We start from the raw sequence: 20,733 nt of genomic DNA, 5'->3' as shown, positions 1-20,733 counted from the left end.
AGCACAGGGACAGGAGGGTTTCTAGGCCAGAGGCAGGAGGTCAAGAACTATCAAGAGTAAGCCCTTGTGCTCCATGAATGCAGTGAGGAGCTGAGCTAATTTTCTGGACTCTTGCACCATCCACTAAGTTGCCCAAGGGCCTTGTACATGTGACTAATGCCTACCACCAGAATTTCTGACTTATAAAATGGTTTGCCATACCTAAGGAAAGCAGTTGTGGCAGCCCTTCCCAAAGGAAGAGTGGGGCTCTATTTACCTGCACCTCCCAGCCCCTGGGGATGCCAATACTACAGCGAGGTGATCACATGGTGAGCAAAGGGTACTGCCATAACTCCCCTCATTTCAGCTGTCACCACATTCTTACAATCTGCTTCCATCCCCACATCTCACAGTACTCCAGCCTCCCAGCTGAGAAACCTATTGCCTCTATTCAAGGATCCTCCTTGACCCCTGTATCTTTCCCTCTTCAGTTGCCTTGAGCCCTGCCATATGCCTGCAATTAGGGCTCTTCTGTAATGGCCAGCAGGCTCTCCGTAAAGCAACAGCTCCCATTTACATTGGGATGGGGCTGAACAAGAAATAGTCACCCCTAGGTCCTCCATCCAGACAAAGAAGTAGTATGCTTCACCCAAAAAACAGGAGAATTAAAATGTTTGAGATCCCTCTGATCTCCCCCAGGACCTGTATACACTGTTTAGTCTGCCAGTAATTTGTAGTGCCATGTGCCCTCCCAAAACTGGATTTACTAATGGAGCCCAGGCTCAGCTCTTCCTCCATGAGGCTGATGGTCCATACGAAATTTCGGGAGCAGTGTGGTGAAGCAGATTATTTTCCCTCTCAAACTCAAAGGTGGAGAAGACAGCTGGATAACAGCACAGCAGGGCTCCCTGCTCTCTGGCCAGGGGTTGGAGGTGCTCCTGCTGCTTTCCTGTACAAAATCCTGAGGGAGGGAACCAACTGGACATTATGCCTCAAAACCTTGAAAATTACCCTTTCTCCCATCCCCCCTGGATTAGGGCCACATGGCAAACCTTCCTGAGGAACACATTTTTCTCAGCGAAAGGGGAAGATTTTATTAAGTTAAAAGTTGAAGGGTGCAGCAGAGCAGCAGCAGCTGCCACCTTGGGGAGGTTGGCTCCAGCAGGTGCAGTAGCAGCCTCACAGCTCCTCTTCCCCAGAAAGGAGAAGCCCCGTGGCTCTGGCTCCTGCCAACTTGTGTTCTTGAAGCAGCCAAAAGGACAGTCACAGAGAGAGCTCGATCATGCAGACTCTTGCCAAGGTGTCCTCTTTCAAATGTCCCAGGCAAGCACATCCATGGCAGACTGCCCTGGCATCTCCCTCTTATGGCTTGCATAATTTCTCCACAGGTCCCTGGGGGTGGCAAGGGAAGGGGGAAGAGTGGTCCTTGCTCTACATCCCAGGAAACGCTGAAGACATTTGGAAGAGAGGGAGTATGTGCCAAAGGTGGCTGTGTGGCTGGGAGCAATAGGGTTGGGGAAGGGGGAAAAACAGATTCTCTTTTTCAGGTTTCAAAAATGCTGGTGATGTAGTAAAAGTTTTCCTCCTCCTCTTCCCCTTCTTCCTGGTGTGGAAAAAATCCTCCATAAAATATAATTTTCACATATAAAATCCTGAAGAAGGTGCATGTAAGGAGCCAGTCCAAACAATGTGCTCAGGTATGCAGGCAAAAAGGGTTCATCAAAAAAGCTTTGGGAGGGGAGTGTGGAGGTTGGGGGCGTGTGGGTTTCCTCACCAAGGCGATAACAGATGGGATTCAACCTCCCTCTCCCCACAAGTGAGGAATGGAGCAAATACAAGACTAGAACAGATAACAAATGTAGAGCAGACCTAGAGAGAAAGATGAAACAGAAATGGTTTAGAAAGACTCCACCAAGCACAGAAATACTGTCCCTTCTGCTCCCCAGAGAGATGGCTGTCTGGTGCCCTGCTGCAGACCCACTCATGCCAGTGTCCATCAGCCAGCGCTGAGGGAGTAGGGTGACCCCAGTCCCAATGACTATGGCATCCAAGCCAAAAGCAGAAGCACTCTGGATAATAGGATGCACTCATTCCACTCTACTTCCCTCCCAGATATGGCAGGGATGGTCTGCGTATGAGTGTGGGAGAAGGGCTGGGTCTAGTCGGGGCTGCTTTGATGCAGACCTAAAATTTCCATGCTGTGATAGGAAAACCACTTCAAAGGTGCAGAGCAGAAACACTGTCTATGCAGGGAGTGTGTAACTGCCCCCACACTGCTACCCAACCCACAGGGCGAAGGCCAGCATTGCCTGGCTCCCACATCCAGCCTGGTTGAGCAGCACTCGATGCATCAAAAATAATGCAGTGAAAAGGAGGCTGATGCCCTTGGGACAATGTTGGGGATTAACAGGAGGACCAGGGGTGCAAGAAGCAGCGAAGGAAGAGTTTATAAGCCTGAAGTTTCAAGACTGAGTGGAACAGGAGAAACTGGCAGCTTCCATCCCCCCGTCAATGTGCAGCAGGCAGTCTCAGCCACTTTCACCTGCAGGGGATGTCACAGCATCCCCAGTGCTCACCGTTATTTGCTGACACTGTTGCACAGTGACTCCTTCTCCTGCAGAGCTGCCATGGCCAGGCGCAGGTGCTCCTTCAGCTGCTCAATCTCTCGCTCTGAGCGCACCTTAATGTGATTCAACTCTGCATAGACATCTTGATATTTCCCTGAGGCAAATCTCTTGTCCTGCCAGGGGAGGGAGAGGGGTCAGCAGGTCTCTGGCCTGGTATTAGGGACGGTTGTGGCAAAGTGAGCCCAGCAGGTGAGGAGAAAGCTAGCCCTGGGTCTAGTCCATCCCAATCCAGGCCACGCAGAAACCATTCAGAAGATGAGCATGGAGGTAGCACTTCACAAACCCTGGGCCAGGGAGGAAGGCAGAGACTCTGGTGCCACAACAGTGGGGATCTGCAGCATCAGACTGAGGAGGTGATGTGGGCTTCACTATGACTCACAGAATCACAGACTATCCTGAGTTGGAAGGGACCCACAAGGATCGTCAAGTCCAACTCTTACGTCAATGGCCCACACAAGGGACTGAACCCATGACCTTGCCATTATTACAACCAAGTTTTAACCAACTGAGGTAATCTCAGGCTAGTGTGCATGTGAGGCTGCCATATGGGAAAAATAAACACTACCAGGGATGCAGGCCATTCAGAGAGCTGGACCCAGCTGCTTATATGGCAAAAAGAAAAGTTATAAACTCCTGGAGCATCACTGAATCTCCAAGCCTCTTTTAGGTTCTCCTTTGGCAAGGGTCTTTGAAAATCCCTCTGAGGGAGCTGCTGCCAGTGGAGGGAGCAGCACACCCAAAAACAATGCCCAAGGAAATACATCTACCCAGAAAGAGGACAACTTGGGGAAGCAGAGTGCCAGGCAGACTTCATCCAGGTTTCCCATTTGGAAAAGAAAGGCTCCTGGATTGTCCATTGTTGTATGTGCATATATCTGGGGAAACCATCAACAAAGTCTCTGTGATGCTTCCCTTCTACAAGGTAAGTCTATGCCAGCCCATACTGTTTAGAACTGCTATGTGCTCTGTAGTGAGCAAGGAGCACAAGAGTGTTTGTCCTGAGCACCCATTAAACCCAGATGAACCCTCTGATATGCAGCCCTAGTGGTCCCCTCCTTCCCCTCTCCTGCCATTTGCCCAATGACTCCCAGAAAACACCACCTTTTGCATCATCTGCAGCTCCTCCCGGAGGCACTGCACCTCTTTCTTTAGGTACTGGAGCTCATTCTCCTTCACCCGCAGCAGCACCTGTGCCAGAAAGTGGGAGAAGAACCAGAGGTGACTCAAGCGTCACCACCTCGGAAGGGCTGGCAGGTCTTGGCGCAAGCGCGATGGTGGGAAAGGAAGGAAGGGCCAGAAGGGCTGGGGCAGGAAACGGCACAAGCAGCCTGAGAGAGTGGTGGAGGAGAAGCTTGCGTTCCTGCTTCCTGCACCATCCTCACTGCTCCATCCGGCGCCCGCCTCCCACCTGCTCCAAGCCAAAACCATTGAGAGGAGAAGCCCCTCAGCATGGGCAGGGGATGGATGCAGTGGGACAGCCCAGGGGGACTGACATACCTCCAGCTCACAGGAGCTCCGCTCATTGTTGTGCGAAGAGCGGTCTCCAGAGCTCCGTGATGAAATAAAGCTTCGCAACTTCCCAATCTCATCTGAGAGGCGGGTCTGCAGCTCCTGCAGGCAAAGCCAAAAGACGTCAGAGTAGCCATGGAACGGGCCTCTCTACTGTCCTGAGCCTTCCATCTCCATGCCAGCCCTACTCCAGCTTAGATACAATTTTGTAACCCTTTGTCCACAACTGACAGCAGCATCTACAACGAGCAGAATACACTTGCCGTATTTAACACCACAGTTAAGGCAAGCATATTTACATTCTCTAATTCTTAATATTTTTCTTTCTGATGATAAAAATCTCAGAAGGGAAGAAATATGAACAAATAGGGGAGCTTTAACAGTGGGGCTCTGCTGTGTGAGGAAGGAACATGCTTCTACTGGCAGGGAAAGCACTTCTCTTGCCTGATTTTTCCGAAGGAGGTCCTTCCCCTCCTGCTGACAGCGCTGCAGTATCTGCTCTCGTTCCTCTGCCTTCTGGGTGAGCTCCCCAATTTCCAGGCACTTTTGGGAATACTGCTCAGAAAGCACTTGCAGCTCCCGCTTCAGGGAATCCACATCCAACCTGTGAAAGAGGCACTGACATTGCTGCCCTAAAACCCCTGCCAGCTGCTGACCACTGGCACTGCTTTCCCCCTGTCATGGCCAGCCTTTGCCCACATCAGTCACTAATAAAAAACAATGTTCTCCGGGGACCAAGGCTTCAGTTTTCACACTCCTGCACTTGAGTGTGGCGCTTCTAGGAGTCTCAAGACATACAGGAGAATTCTAGGAGCTTTCCATAAAAAAATCAGAGGGGAAAAGCTTTGGGGAAGAGGGAGGTGCTATAGGGAAAAGAGCCAACCGAGAGACAAACCTCCCTGTCCTACAACTCCAGCAGCCCTGGCAGTCACCACTGGACACCCACTGCCCTGAGAGGGGAGCTGGGGAGATGACAGGAGAAAGAGCCAGGGGCTAGAGCTGCAGATGGGGTGCAGCAACACTGGCACAAGGTGGCATTACAGGGCAAGGGGAGCAAGAGAGGTGCTTTCTTACTGATGCTGCTTCTGGAGTGCTTCTGGGAGAGAGCTGCATTGCTGGAAGCTTCGTGTCCTGCCCAGCTCCTTATTCATTTCCTCACGGTGGGCTTTCTTCAGTGCTTCGATGGCTGCAGAGGGGAACAATGGGAGATGGTGCATCAGGCTGTGCCAGCTTTAGTACATCTGGGGAAACCACACCAGGGAACTGGTTGAGCTCTTGCCACTGCAGGTACTCAGATCTGTCTTTGCAGATTCTCCTTTCTGCCCTCAGGGCATCCCCCACCTTCTTCACACCCCAGGATGACCATGCTGCCAAGGAGACCAACACAGGACAGTGCGGGAGCTTCTTACCACCTCTGTCAGCCCTGTCCACCTACAAGAAGGTGCTGGCCCACTCCTACTCATCCACAGAAGCAAGACCCCATTTCTCACAGTACCTTTACCACTCCATCTCCACCAGCACGACAGGTCCAAAGAGCACCAAAGCTCACGCTCCAAGGAGCATCAGCCTCACAGCAGTAAGATCAACAGTGTGGTTGGTGTTTGCTCCTACCTGCTGCTGTTGCTGCTGCCTCTTCTGCCAGGAGCCGCTCCTTCTCCTGCCGCAGCCGCTCCAGCTCCCGATGGTGGTGCCTCTGGAGCTCCTCCATCACTTGCTTGTGGGATGACTCCATCTCAGCCAGGCTGCGCTCACAGGCCTCCTGTTGTGTGGAGAACAGGAAGGGTGAGACACCAGGAAGGAAAATGGAAGGGCTTGGGCCATGACAGGCACCTGGATGGGCTGACATTTGCCTTTAAAAATGTCACCCACTTCCAGAGAGACTTTGAGAGAAGTGAGACTACCACCCACTTCTGAAAGTGAAGTGGCACTTTAATCCCTGGACACAACTATTTGACAGGGACACACATCTGGCAACCCTTTTGCATTTTACAAAGGAAGAAACATTCTTCTGGCTCTTAAACTAAAGCAGCAAGACAGGAACATTGCTCTTGGGACAAGAGCTAGGAATAACATGTGACATCGCAGTCCTGACCCTCCACTAGGCTGCACTGCCTGGCTGAAGAAGACCAACAGAGGAAACTGCACCTCAGTATCTGCCTTTTAAATGAAGCAGCATCCCTTGGAATCAGTGAAAACTGAGTCTCTTCTCCTGAAAAGTGACACCTTGCGCTGCCCTGTGGCCTGACAGAGGCTGCCAAAGAGCTCTCCCTACAGACTCATGGTTAGGGATCCTCCTCACACAGCTTGCCTTCCTTTCTGATGGCTCAGAGACCAAGGATTTGGTTCTTTCTATGCTTAGTGCTGTGGTTAACTCAAGATAGAGCAAAGCAAAATGGTTCCCACCTTGCCACTACATCTCTGCTCCCCCTCCAGATGCTGCCAGCACCACCCCAAGCCTCTCAAAAAGGATCTGTTTATCAGCAAACCATGCCATTTTCTTAAAAGTCTGGGCCTCAAAGACATCAGCAGAGAGCTAGGAAGTCATGAAAACAGCCCCTTGGCATCCTATTCCTTCCCCCTGCACTAAAGCAAATGCTGATACAAAGGACACTGCAACACAAATGCGTGAACCAAAGTCCTTGCTGGCTACTCCTCTGTATTGAGACAAGGGAAGCTCACGGATCAACCGAAGGAGAGGAAAAGGTGAGGAATCAGTTTGGTGATCTGTCCATGGACTGGCTGCAGCGCTTATCACACAGAACAAATCCTTCGGGGAAAGGCCAAATTTGGCCTCAAATGTGACATACTGGCCTTTTGAGACAAGTTATTAGAAAGATAAGGGAATTCCTCCACACTGCTTTTCCTTTTTTTTTGACCATAAAGAAGCCTGTGAGCTGTAAATATTAAATCAAGATGACAGAGAGACTGGTAAGTGTCCAGCTGTGTACTACAGAACTTGTGGGTTTCTTTATCTGGACTAGGTACAGCCAACCCACTGCAACAGCCTTAGCCAGCCCCAATTTCCTGCCCTGCCAACCTCCTTGACCCAGTATCTTTCAACACATAGGGTACATACTGAAAACACTACTGCATGAAAACCCTACTGCATGACAGAACAGCAGTCCCTCCACAGGAAATCCCTCTGGGATGTGACTCGCTTGCTTTGCATGAGACCGTAAGAGGGAAAGAATAAATAAACAAAGCAAAGAGAGAGGCTGAGGCATGAGCAAATTCTGCTTTGCAGGCTCTCCCACGTGCTCTCCCCAACAAATGGCCTGCGCAGTCATAGTGACCTTCAGGGCTTGAGCGGTCCTGACAGGGATTGGAGGTCCCCAGGGCCTGACTGACTGCTTTTAACAAGGCACTTGGGAGCCCTCATTATCAAGAACCACATGTGGTGAGCAGCAAACCACAGGGGAGCACACCAGAGGCTCGGCAGAAAGCTGCTGACCCACTCCTGAGCTGGGGGATGGCTCACCCCCCAGCCCAGGAGGCCAGGCCAGCACAGGGCGTACGTGTAAAGTCGGGCACAGATCCTGCACTTCTCCCCTAACTGTTCTCCTCTCCCTTTGTAACTCCGTCCCCTTTAAGGCCCGATAAAATGCACCAGCTGTTATGTAATTAACATTGATTAAAAATGGGTCCAGTTAGGGTCACCATGGCAACCCAATGATTAGCGATACCTGCTCTGCAATGAGCTGAGTCCCCGCATTTTCCAGTTTGGTTTTGGGAGTGACCTCCAGGTCCGTGTCCTGCACCCTGCTCACCTGTGAGATGTACCCTCGGGGTACATGGCTGTCTCCCTGGGATATTGCTGCTTCCCGAAGACTCTCATTTCTGGCCCGGCAGGACTCCAGTTGTGCCCGCAGTGACTGGATCTGTGCCAGGGAGGAGAGTGAGAGATACTCAGCCAAGGGTGGAAAAGTGCCATGGTTTGACCAATACGCCATATCCAAACCCTGGGCTTAGGGATGGGGAGGACCATTCACGGCCAGTAAAGACATCTGCTTCCTTGGCAGCCTGCCTAGGGACCAAACTGGCAAAGCCAGCTCCAGCCTGATAAGTGCTTGTAAGGAACAGAAGAGACATCCCAGCTTCCAGAGGTGGATCCATGCTGGAGAAAACCACCACTCCATTACTCCTTTCAAAGGCTTGCAGGTGAAGAGCTTGCAGGCTTGGAAGCAGCCAGAGAAGAAAGGCTGTGGATGTATTCTCAGGAAACACAGATTCCATGCAAGCAGCGCCATCAAATGAATTATCCTGGACCAAAATGTGATCTGGGGAACCTCTTCAGGTGTGTGAGAGCAAGCCTTTGGCCTCACATTACTGGGCTGCAAAAGCCTCCATGCACTCAAGTGGTGGCAAACAGAGCCAGAAACAATGAACATCAGCCTGCACCTCTGCCTTGCTCTTCTGCAGAGCCTCCTGCTGCCAAGGACCACACTAGGGGCCACCAGAATCCCAGTTTTCAGAGGGGAGGGATGCTCTTACCTCCTTTTTCAACACCTCATTGGTGTCTCCATGACCCCCCTTGCTCTGGTTCAGGAGTGCCGTCAAGGGCACCCGCTGCAAGTCCTTCAAGGGCAGACGTTCCAGCTCCAGCCACTTCTTCTCTATCTCCTCATTCAGATGAGCCCGCTGGTCTTCTGAAAGTGGAGGAGTGGGGAGGTTCTGCTCCCTGATCTTGCGAGAAGAGTCTCCTGTTGGGCCATCACTGTTTGAGACCCTGCCATCAGGAGTCTCAAACCATTTCCGCCTCTCCTCCGAACGGACAGCCAGATCCCGCTCCAGCTCCTCATACTTGGGGGTTCGGTCAGACATCCTCAAGCTCCCTTTTGTCCTCTGAGTGGACCCCTGATTCCCAGGGTCCTGTGGCAAGGGAGACAGCTCCACATAGTCAAAGGCATGGCGCTGTCCATCTGCCTTCCAGTGACTGCCCTTCGAGCTCCCCTCAGAGCCCAGGGCTGAGCCTGGCTGCTGCTGCTCCTCTGTCCGGAGTGATCCTTTCTGGGGAACGCAGTTATGGAAGGAGTTCTCCTTATCACAGTCAGAGAGCCTGAAACCAGAGCAGCAACTGGTGAAGCAGAGGTACCATTTGGGAAAGGATGCCAGCAGAGGCACTGCAAACTGCCCAAGTCTCAGTTTTCACTCAGCCCAGCCTTACAAAACCCCACCCTGAGCATGGAGCTCTGGTCCCTATTTTCCCTCAGGGAAATAGGTTCCTCGACAGGATGGGGAGGATTTACCCCAGTTCCAGCTATGCTGGTGGAGAAACCAGTCTAAACTGATGTGGGGAGGTAAAAAGCAGGTGCAAGAGAGGAAGTCATCAGGTTGCCGATCCCTGTCACCGGCTGGTGTAATGAAGCCATTTTCAGAAGCAGAGAGCAGGGCTGATCTGGGAGTGGTGGAATTTCCAGAGGGGCCTTCCTGGTCCCTGCCTGCCAGGGTAGAGGGGCAGCAAGTGGGAAGAGGAGAAGCAGCACAGGGCAGCTCTTACTTGGTGACATCTGGAGCACTGACTGGGCGCACATTCTTCCTCAGGGCCTCAATCCAGTTGCGCCGGATGCCCGAGGTCATTGCTGACAGGGTGAAGATGGCATCCTTTGTCTGCAATAGGGAGGTGACAGAGGCCCTGTCAGTGACCAGCAGAGGTGCAGAAGCTCCCACTCGCTCCCTGAGACCCACAAGCACCCACATGCACACGTGGTGAAGAGTGTTAGAAAGGCAACCCACTGTCTCAGGCTCTTGGAGTCAGGTGGAGGGGTGGGAGAGGAGACACACTAAAAGGAAATCCATTACACATTCTCTGAGACCATCTCCAAGCAAAGGCAAAAGAAACTTTGCTGGCACATTGGGCCAAATGTGTGCTGGTGCAATCCAACTGTGCAGATGCTGGGATCTGGGTGCCAGCACTGGGGTACAGAGCAGGCCACAGGCAAACTCAGACCATGAAGTGCCCAGCCCTGAGCATCTACCATTTTCTGTGCTGTCTTAGCAGCCTTAGCCACCTCCTGCTGCTACAGCAAAGAGCTAAGGACAGGACTGTACTGGAGCTGGATCCAGGGTACAGGCTGTCACTCAGAGCAGTCAGCCAGGCTACACTGAGGTCTGCAGTGCTCACCACTCCCTCCCTGTAGCTATGAAGAGGTTGCCTCAGCCAACAGGTCAATTAAACACTCCTGGCATTTAGCTTGCTTGGCTCCTGGACTGCCTCCAGCACAGCCTTCAGCTAGCACTGCAAAGCCTCTTCCTACTCTTTCCTTTGCAGGCAGGTAGCACTTGTGTCCCTGAGTACTGCCACCCATGTGTCACCAAACCAGCCCTCCTGGGCCATTCTCCTGGCAAAAGATTTTCATGAATTGCCTCTCAGCACCTTGGCACAGGGAGGGAGCACACATTCCCACCCAGTGTCCCTTGGTGCTACAGCTCTGTGCCCACACAGTGCCAGATGCTCACGTGTATCTGGAAGCCATAGTTGCGTTGCACCGCAAACTCTGTCACATCCGTGCAGGAGCGGAGGTCAATTTCTCCATCAAGGTCATCAGCCTGCAAGCACAGCCACCCGCTAGGACATCAGTGCTCACTCAGTTTTGAAAAAACCTCCATCACCTGCCAGCACTCCAACCAAAGTGCAGGCCACCTCTGCCTTTGGCCCATAGCTCTCTTGCAGCTAGGCTCAGCTCTCCAGGAGCCAGGCTCAGTTTTAAGGCACAGCGTGGCCTCTTCTAACCGAAAGGCAGGTGGCAGTGTGGACGGAGAGCACCAGAGATGCCCAGCCACAGCCCTTCTTCTCATCCCCCACCACTGACAGTCCCCCCCAGCTTCACCACCACACATCATGCCTTGGCAAAGAGCAGCTTGCCACCTGCAGCATCCTTCAGGACGACACAACACTGCTGCTGCTTCTCCCTGGAGCACACTGGTCATGCCAGGGCTGCGCTCCTCTCCCCCCTGGACAAGAAGGAAGAAAGGGTTGGAGAAAGGCTGTCCATGCTTACCTCCTCTGCATTCGAGTCCCGGTAATACCTCAGGCTCGAGTCGGTCAGCACGAACCAATGTTTCTTCCACTGTAGGCCGATCAGGCAGGGGAGGGAAGGGAAAAGACAGGAGGGAAATGGATAGGCAGTTACCAGGGAAAGTATAGGAACAGGAAGGGATGCTCTGTGCTATGACCTCTCAGCCTTCTCTTCTCCCTCCTCTATGTCCCTCCCAGATGCCCCTTGTGCTTCTCAGTTGGGAGACAGGCACTCGATGAAACTCCATGTCCACACACAAAGCTAGGCACCTCCACCAAAGGTTTCCCATCACCTTTCCCATCAGGAGAGACCTCAGCATGCAAGGAGGAAGGAAATCAGCTGGCTCACCAGGGATCTCTAGCAGCTGGGACTAGGGGAAGAAGCAGACTCATGTCTCAGGCTTACCTCTCCTGGCTCATCCAGGATGGACATCCATCCCTTCTTGAAATTGAGGAGGTCCGGCTGGAGAGAAAAGGACAAAACAGAGAGTTACTGTCTCAGATTGACCCACAAAAGTGCTTTTCATGCCAGGGGGTGAAAGGCAAGTCCCCATGGGCAGAACAACAGTGGGAATACCCTGGCACTGCTTTTAAGAAAATCCTGGGATTATATGACCTCATGGCAAAGGAGAACTGAGCATAGCTCTCACCAGCAGGCAGTCATTCCTGTAAGAGGAAGCAGGAGATAAGGAAAGAGGTTTAAAAAAATAAATAAAAGAAAATATGAAGCAGGAAGGTTTCCACAAGGTGCTTCAAAAGTATTTATTCAGAGAGGGGGAGGCAGGGACAAGGAGAGTGGGTAGAAGGGAATGCTCTACCACCACTGATAGGGCTTGCCTCAAAGATGGAGGCAAAGTCACAAAGAACCATACACACCTTATCCAAACCCTGGCTGTCTGTGCCCCAGAGCTACATCCCTCCAGTAACTTCACCACCGAACACTTATTAAAGATATGAGTAGCTCTCTACAAAACAGCCTTCACCGAAAATGTACAGGAGGCAATTCAACAGCTGTGAAAACATGTTGCTTTTAAATGATGTGCCCCAGGGAAGAGATGAAGTCAGTCACAACCAGTGCTTGAACCTTTTCCCTCTCCAAGACTCAACCCCTTCCAAGGCCCAACCATCTCTGATATTCTGGGGGCCCTTCTCCTACCCAGCTCCTTCTGGTCCCTCCAACTACACAGCCTGCCTTCTGCCCAGCCACTGCTACTGAAGATTAGGGTAAAGAGAATTTCACCCCCATCACCCCATGCCAGAATGAAGTTTCTGTCCCTGCCTCCTCCTAACCTCATGCCACTGGTGCAGCATCCCAACCAGTTTATCTCCTTCCCAAGGTGAAACACCAGGGAGCTGACTCTGTCCCTAGCTTTGCCCTCAGCCAAACAGGCTTGAGGCAGTCCCTCCTCCCAGCACTGCTGGGTTCAGGGAAGTTGCACCACCAAAGAATTCAGTCCAATGCCTCTTCTCTGCAGGAAGTCAGAGTTTGCCAATCTGCCCTTCTGCAGCCAACCCAGGCAGGGACAATGTTCAAGAAGGGACAGTACCAGAGCTGGACCTCCCAGAGGACCAGCACCAGACTTGCCAGTCCCACCGAAGCCACCAGCCGTCCCCATGTGTCACAACCACCAGCTAAGACTGAGCTAGTGAGAAGGGGTGGCCACTCCATACCCCTTGAACAAGCCCAGTGGCTGGCCACAGCTGCCCCACAAGCCGAGCTCCCTGGCCACACGGTCAGGAAGAGCCTTCCCCTGCTTTCATCTCCCTGAGCTGCTGCTCTTGGGTTACACCCAAGGTTATGGGGTGGCAGGAGCTGAGAATGTGACGGCCCCACCTATTGGTTCGAGCAGAAGGGAGACCTGCCAAGAGGAGGGTCAGCGGCTGCTCCAGCTTCAGGCCTGGCCAGAAGCATCTGGCAGTCCTAAGATCCCTGAGAAGGGAGGAAAACCAGAGTGAAAGAGCTCCCAAACCTCACTTCCTGCTGAGGTGACAGGCACTGCTGGCAGCTAGGAGATGAGGGGGTGCATGCATCTCCATTAACACAGACATCCTGGTGGCTTCACTGCTGCCTTGAGAACACACCCCAAAATTTAATTATTTCCCCATGGCAGCATTTCCACCCTTTTCCCCCTTATTCCTTCCAATCTGGTGACTTAAGCTTCAGCTCCAAACTCTGAGCAGTGGAAAAGAAGGAAAGGAGGCAAAACATCAAAGTGCAACCTCCTTCCCTCACGGGATGCACGTGCACTCAACAGAAGAGAGATGGGCAGGCTCCACAAAGGTAGAAAAACAACAGTACAGGGAGAGAGGGAGCAAAAGAACTGCTGGCTGGGGCTGTCTACGGATCAGCTGGGTCTCTTCTTATTGAGGATGTACAATCCCAAATCATTAGGTGCCAAAATAATTAGCATTAAAAGGATGCATGCCACGGGGAAAACTGCCACAAACTCCTGCCAGCACCACTGTCCCCAGCACAGTACTGAAGCCAGAAAATTCCCCCAGGAGGGCTTCTCCCAACCTTGCAAATTGCACAGCTCTTCTGCTTTCACTTCTTTCACTCAGACACAGAGCCACAGCTCTATAGAATCGTTTTTGAACTATTCTTGTCATAGTAGGGCCAGTATCATAAGCTGAGGCATCAGTTGATGCTCAAAGTGCTTAAAGCCACTTATCTTCCCTTCCCCACAACCAAATCCAGTTTCCTCATCCAGCATAAAAATCTCAACAAACGGACAGAGAAGAGAGCGGGGTTCAAACAGAACCCCTCATCCAGAGGAAATGGCCCAACAGTGGGAGGAGGAAACATCCAGGAAAGCCGAGCTGCTGGGAGAGATCCGGGTGCCGGAGATGCAATGATGTGGCAGGATGCACCCCCAGCAAAATGCATGGCCCTGCAGCACAGCTTGTGGCTGCAGATGGCAGGGCTTTGGCCTGGGAGGTGGCAGCAGCAATTTTGCCCACTTGCATCCATACCCATCTGGATTTTTATGTTCAGCCCTGTAGCTGGTCAAGTAGAGGCACTGGAAGGGGTTTCAAGCAACTGGGGACATAGGTGACATCTGGAAAGAGCGGCTTGCAACAGCAGGTTAAAGAGAGGCAGCTGCCTGTTCTGGTTGAAGAAGGGCTACAGGGGAGGTGATAACAGCCTCTAAGTATCTGAAGAATGTAAACACCAAAGAAGGAAAAGGGACAGGGTGGGAGTGAAGGAATGGCTCCTGGGTGGTACTGAGGCGCTGGGATGGAGAAGTGGAGGAGAAGACTGTGGCAAGCTGAGAAAGTTCAGCGTCCAAGTGGACAAACAGGATCGTTAGATGTATTTTTCCATCACCAGCTTCTGCCATCACCATGCCTCCTGCTCTTCCTGCTCACAAAAGCTCCTCAGGACTGCAGGTCCTGGAGCATTGCTTTCCCTCATCTCCGGGAGATGGTGCAAGGGGCTCTCAAGCCTCCCGGAACGCACAGTGTCTCCTCTCCTCTCCTCAAAAAAGGGAACCCGCTCCACAAGGCGCAGGCCCCAAGCCAAAACACAAAGCAAAACCACTCCAGCTCAGTTCGGTGAAAGTAAAATAGTTTCCAGGGTGGAGCACACACGTCGCTCCCGAACCTACACGTGCAGCGAGAGCCAGCGGGCGACAGGCTCTCCGTCTCCCACCGCCCCCGTGCGAAACGCCGGTGGGCACAGCGCAGCCTGTCACCTCCATTACCCCACTTTGCTCAACATCCTTCCTCCCGCGGCCGGCAGCCTCCCGTGTCAATGAACGTTCGCCCCAGGGGTGGGATGTTCCCTGCCCCAAACCGCATCTGTTTCCCACAGGGAGCAGGAGCTCCCCACGCCCGGGGATACACGAATTTCGCAACCGGCTGCGGTCACCGATGAGGTGAGCTGCTCTGGCCTCAGCCCGGTCCACGCTCCCGCTCATCGGGTTGGGGTGGTGCCCGTCGAGGATGGAAAAGGGAGCCAAGGAGGCACCGCCAAAGCCCTTGAGTTCGGGGCCAGAGACGCCGGGGAACAGAGGCTCCGGAGACCCCCGGCGCGGATGGACCCCCGGGGCTGGCGGCTGACAGCTGGGGGGCTCAGTGCCCCCTCCCAGTCCCGAGCTGTGCCCCGAGCCTCAGGGGGAGAAGCTCCCGCGCCCTCCTGCCCGCCGAGCCCCGAACCCGCGAGCCGGTCCCCACTCACCGTCATGGCGGGGGCGCCGCGCCCGGAGCCGGGGCCGGGGTCGCGGCGGGGCCGGGCGTTCGCAGCCAGGGCGGCGGGGCGGCTTCAGCGGCCGGGCGGCTCCCACGGCCCCACCATGCCCGCTCCGCCCGCCCGCCCCGCGCTCCCCGCTCGCCTTTTTCCTTTTTTTTTTAATTAAGAAAAAAGGAAAAGGAAAGGGGGGGCGGGAGGGGGGAGGAGGAGAAAAAGAAAACCACCCTAAAAACTTTTCTTTCCTCCCCCCGAACTTCCTGGGAGGACCCGGGCAGGCCAATGGCAGCCGGCGCCACCGCCCCGGCCGCCCGCAGCCAATGGAGCCGCCGGGGCGGGCGCGGCCGCCGGTCCGCACGGAAAGGGCGGCGGCTGCGGGCGCTACGGGACGAGGGCGATGCTGGGGCTGAGCCGTGTCCCACTCCCGCCCCGCAGGCTCGGGCAAACGTGAAGCCCTGGGTGGGATGGGATGATCCGCTGCTGCCTCGGGAAGGGACTGTCATTACCCAGGCAAGGTTTGCTCTCAGGCTGGGATTTTTCGCAGGCAGGGATTTTCAGCAGTGCATACAGTGGCATCCCTGCCTTGGCTCCTGAGGCTGCTCAGTTTTATGTCCTGGTGTCCCAAATGAACTCCCCTAGGTTCTTGGCAGAGGTGGTAGCAGGTCATGTGGGGGTTGCCGCTGGTGCCTCTGGAAAGGCAGTGGGCCTCAGGAAGGGGAATTGCTAGAGAGGGTCCCAAAGGAAAAGGGGCAGGGGCTCCACATCACGAAATGCCAGGCTGTACTGTGCAATCACACCGAGGCGATGCTTCTTGCTGCAAGGCAAAGAGAAGCTGCCTGGCCCAGAGCTCAGTGCTGAAGAAACCTGATGCAGGTGAGGTGATCTGACCCAATTGTACAGGGGGAGTTCAGGGCTTTGGGCTCCTCTCTGGCCTAGGGTAATGAAGTGAGGGAAGGGATGTCATCTGTTTTGAGTTTCAGAGGCCTTTGGCAGCCTCTTTCCTGGCTGCAGTTAGTCCTTAAGTATAGCACAAAGCCAGGTCCTAGCAGAGGACAACCTGGCTGAGATGACATGCATGCAGCAGGGGACAGAGGCAGGAACTTGGGTGCAGTTGCCAGCTACATGGGGTCCAGAAACATTTTCTGCAGCTCTCCAAAGCTGCTCTCATGCCATTTTTGGTATCCCAGGAGCGTTAACACAATTCACTGTATCTTCTTTCATGCCACTAAAGCCCAGTTCATCCTTGTAAAACCCTTGGTGCCATCATAGCACCAGGCAATAATAAAGTGAAGGAAAGCAGCTACACTGAGATTTTAGTCCTAGGTCTACTGCTTACCCTTCTATGGCTTTATAAACAGGCTCTGTGACTCAGTTCCTTCTCTCCCACACCCTCCCCTTCCCTGAAAAATGGGCAAAGGATGAAGTGAAGGGGAGTGTTAGTGAGCACGGTGTCCAGGAGGTCATGGGAAGGCAGCACCACACTGAGCCTGCTCAGGTCAAGTGCTGGAGACCTAGGTCCTGCCCACAGTGACTCCCAGGGAAGGGCAGCTGCCCTTCCTCACCATTCCCAGGGTCTGGCCCCTACCTTGTTGCGCTTCTTACTGGCACTCAAATGTGGCTGTGGGCTTCCTGAGGAGCCGGTGCTGCTTTGCAGTGGGAAGGTGCTTCCACCCAGCTGGGGCTGCAGGGGAGAAAGCAGGAGCTGAAGCCTTTGGGATTTAGTTCTCACCTCAGTTTCCCAGATCTGAGCATCTAAAGCCTCTCAGCATGAGCCAGGGGAAAAATTATCCTCCCTCCTTCCAGTCCCAGGCTTCCCTGGAGAAGCAGAGGATTCGAGGGAATCGGTGCACAGAATTGCAACCCAGGGGACCCACTCACTCTGTGCTTGCCAGTTTTATACCTGCCAAATTCCCTGTCACCTCTGGCTCCTGCCCTACTCACATGGTAAATGAGAAGACTCTTATTCCCCCAGTCACTTTCCAATGGCTTCTCTGTGTTGCTTGTGTCTTGGCTGTGCTCAGGACCCTTCCAGTCCTCCTCCAGGTGCTGTGCTGGACTCTCAGGCCTTTTCCAGCTGTCATCTGGCCGTAGTCCTACACTGAGACATCTAGCAGAGCTTTTCCAGTCCCTTTCCAGCTGGCGCATCACATCTGCATGGCACACAGTCGTCTCTTGGCGCTTCCAGTCCTTCTCCCACACCTGTGCTTGGTGGACATCCCCCTGACCCTTCCGGTCCTGCTCAAGTGGTCGTGTTGGGCTCGTGGGGCGCAGGGGCTTGCCTCGGCCTTTCCAGTCACTGCTGGTGCCCTTTCCAGGTTGGGAGGATGTCAGCTTTTCCCTGAGGCTCTGCCAGCCACAGTCGGATGGCTTCCTAGGCCCTGAAACATGCAGTGGCTCCGCTGGCTTCACCCGTTGCCTCTCTGCCACCCGCACCAAGCTGGGAGGGGAGATCTCCTTTTGGCTTTTCCTTGTGCTCTCTGTACCTCTCACAGGACTGAGAGACTGTGGTGATGGTGGCCCTGCCTGGCTCAGCCTGCTGTTATCTGAGACCTTCCCAATACCTGTGGGGTGCAGGGAGTTCCCTTGGCTCTTCCTCTCCAGTGCTTGCCATGTACTCCCTGCCTGCCAGGTGGCTCGGCCCCTTTCTGAGTTTGGGGGGCAGACAGGCTCCCCTCGGCTTCTCCAGCTTTTCTCAGAGCGACAGGGTGGGCTCACAGGCTCCCCTGCCCTCCTCTCCAACCTATGGGCTGGGCTTGCAGAGCGTGGGCTTCGGCTGCCTCTCTCCGGCAGCCAGGCAGGGCTGGCAGGGCGCGGGGAGTCCCCCCTGTTCCTGCTGGCCTTCTCGGAGTGACGAACTGGGCTGGAGGAGCGCAGGGACTCCCTGGGGTTTCTGCTGCGCTGCTCGAAGTGCCAGGAGACTCGCTGACTCTAGTCATGAGGGAGAGAGAGAGTATAGAGTCCTCTTGAAAAAGAATGCTGATGAGCAGAACAAGACGCGATTAGGGCTAAGAGGTAGTTTGGTTAAATGCTTGCCCAGAGAGGAATTGCATCACTGTGCATGGAGCCATCTCATACTCAAAAGAAGCCTCTTGCACCTAAACGGTGAAAGCGCTTCTGCAATTTAAGAGCTGAGGGTCCCAGTCCATGAGAGAGGGAGGGCTGTGATTAGAGGGAAAGGTGGAGCAGGGGAATGAAAGAGAGAAGCATGTGGCAGAAGTAGAGGAAAATGTGGCTGGAGAAAGGAACCCAGCTTGGAGTTGGTATGAGGTTCTGTCATGCAGCCAAACCTCACCTCCCTGTGCAGGCTGGGGCTGGACTGCCTCCGAACTAGGTGGCCTTTGCTGGGTGGCACTGGTGTCTTGCCATCAAGCCGGTCCACACGGCCCTCCTCCAGAGCTTGGAAGGCTTCCAGTGTCTCTGATTTCCTGTGAACACACACAGTTTGTCCAGCTGCCACCTTGCTCAGCTTGGAGGCAGAGCCCCTGCAGACCCTGTTACACCCTAGCCTGGCACCACACACCTCCATCCGTCCCAAATACCGTGTGCTGTAAGGCCTCCCTGTCCTGACCATTTCAACCATCTCAGCTTTCATATCCTGCTGCCTCACCCATGTTTTATTCAGACTATTATTCAAGATTTCCTCCATCTGGTCCTTCACATCCCACCCACCTGCCCAGGACTTCCCCAGTCCCTGCTTATGTCCCCTCCTCCTGCCTCGTGTCACCAACACTGGAGCTTCTCCAGGCAAGACCTAACCAGCTACTGGGTGCTTCTTGGCATCCTGCATCCTTTCCTAAGCAGCTCCTACAGTAGATGCTGGATCCCTGCAGAACCACTGACGCCGGGACTGGGAAACACCTCTTTCCTTCTCTCTTTCCATGGGGAGCCTTGCTTTGCAGCACATCCTGCAGTTTCCAGAAGGTGGCTGTGGGGCTGAGGAAGGTGGACTGCTCCTTTCCAGCAGTGCTGCTTCATTCCACCTTTCCAATGCCCTCAGCTACCTGCCACAATGGGGGAGCTCCCCAGGTTGGATACTGCTGAGCCTAAACCCAATCCTTGCTTCAAGGGAAATGTAAGCACAGCTGAAAGCTGATCTTTGCCACCTAGCCCTGCTCTTCCTCCAAGGCATGATGATTTGGAAATGGGGGCCTCCTGACAGCATAGAGGAACAATCTCCCACCTCTGATCACTGTGGATTCCAGTTGCTTCTCACCTGCGTTCGCAGCCAAATATCCTCTCCACCTCCACTCGGCCAGGGCTGAGTGTCCGGGAACTGTAGCGGTCAACAGCATCCCGCTGGCTGAGGCGCTTGGGCTTGGGCAGGTCTGCCAGCACTGTGTACTCCTGCCTCTCCAGCCCGTGCCGCCCCTCTGTGCCCCCACTGCCAGAGTGCCCACGGGACTCCCGTACCCGAGACCCAGCAAGGTGTCCACTGCCACCCAAAGTGTCACTGCGGGTCGGCAGGGAGCCTGCTGGGGCACGCGGCAGGGTGGATGCCCAGGGAGGGTCGGTTTTCCGGTATTTCGGCCAGATTTCCTCAGGCTTCTGGCTAGCAGGACGGTGCTCTGGGACGGGGAGAAGGCTGTTACTGGGGGAGGCACGAGCAACACGGGATGCCACCACGTCCACGGCAAAGCAGGTCTTCGGAGGAGAGCTAGAAATGGTCCAGGAGGGGAGAAATAAAACCCAGACTCCCTCCAGGCAGGGTGGGAGTGCTGGGTCACAGCACTGCAAGCCAAGAGCATGCCAAACCATGCAGACAGAGAACACATGTGAGACCCATGGTTCATGGTCAGCACACACAGAGATGGACTCTCACGTGGTGCCCATGGAGGTGTTGAACACCTTCTGGGACCAGAACTGGATAAAGAGATGCCAAATGTACATAGAGATCTGCCATGAACTTCAGAGACCCCTGGATAGAAAACAAACCAGAACTAGGATCTCACATCAGAGCAAACGGGAGTACCTGCTTTCAGTGGGCAGATTTCTTTCCTAAGGCCCTGAGCTTCAGTTCTCACCCAGGATCCAGAGGAAATGGGCTGAGCCCACCTGGGTCTGTCTGACTGTGGGGCTCGTGACCACACCTCCTCCTTATGGTCCATGTAGCTCATCATGTCCCGTTTGCCTGATTTCAAACTGTTGTCCCACAACTGGGTCATTTCCCCTTCCTGGGAAACAAAATAGGGCAGATCTCTGCGATGGGGATCAGTAGCTTTTGTGGGTTTGAAGGATGCAAGAGCATATATGAGAAGTTACAACCTGTTCAGCTCAAAATTACTGGTAAAAAGGAACCAGAAGAGGAGCTGCATGAGTGTAAGATGTCCCCAGACTAACAATGGCAAGAAACAATATAGTAAAGTTCACATGAGGGAATCCAAGAGTGAATCTCATGTGCTCTTTAGGGCGAGAGT

At 53.9% G+C, this 20,733-nt stretch overlaps 1 protein-coding gene across 1 annotated transcript; it reads right to left on the bottom strand.

The window, feature by feature from the left end:
* Positions 1-887: 887 nt before the first annotated feature.
* On the bottom strand, positions 888-15,550 carry TRIOBP (TRIO and F-actin binding protein). The gene is made up of 14 exons (XM_071551750.1): positions 15,311-15,550; positions 11,537-11,593; positions 11,114-11,182; positions 10,572-10,661; positions 9,613-9,722; positions 8,607-9,171; positions 7,883-7,993; positions 5,727-5,874; positions 5,190-5,301; positions 4,560-4,719; positions 4,104-4,217; positions 3,708-3,794; positions 2,556-2,719; positions 888-1,848 (listed from the first exon to the last, which is right to left on the bottom strand). The coding sequence occupies exons 1-13, from the start codon at positions 15,314-15,316 to the stop codon at positions 2,558-2,560; spliced, it is 1,791 nt and encodes a 596-aa protein (XP_071407851.1). The 5' UTR covers positions 15,317-15,550; the 3' UTR covers positions 888-1,848; positions 2,556-2,557.
* Positions 15,551-20,733: the final 5,183 nt, after the last annotated feature.

The sequence above is a fragment of the Pithys albifrons genome, chromosome 3 (assembly GCF_047495875.1).
Source record: "Pithys albifrons albifrons isolate INPA30051 chromosome 3, PitAlb_v1, whole genome shotgun sequence".
Lineage (NCBI taxonomy): Eukaryota > Metazoa > Chordata > Aves > Passeriformes > Thamnophilidae > Pithys > Pithys albifrons.
This window is presented reverse-complemented; position numbering and strand designations above follow the sequence as displayed.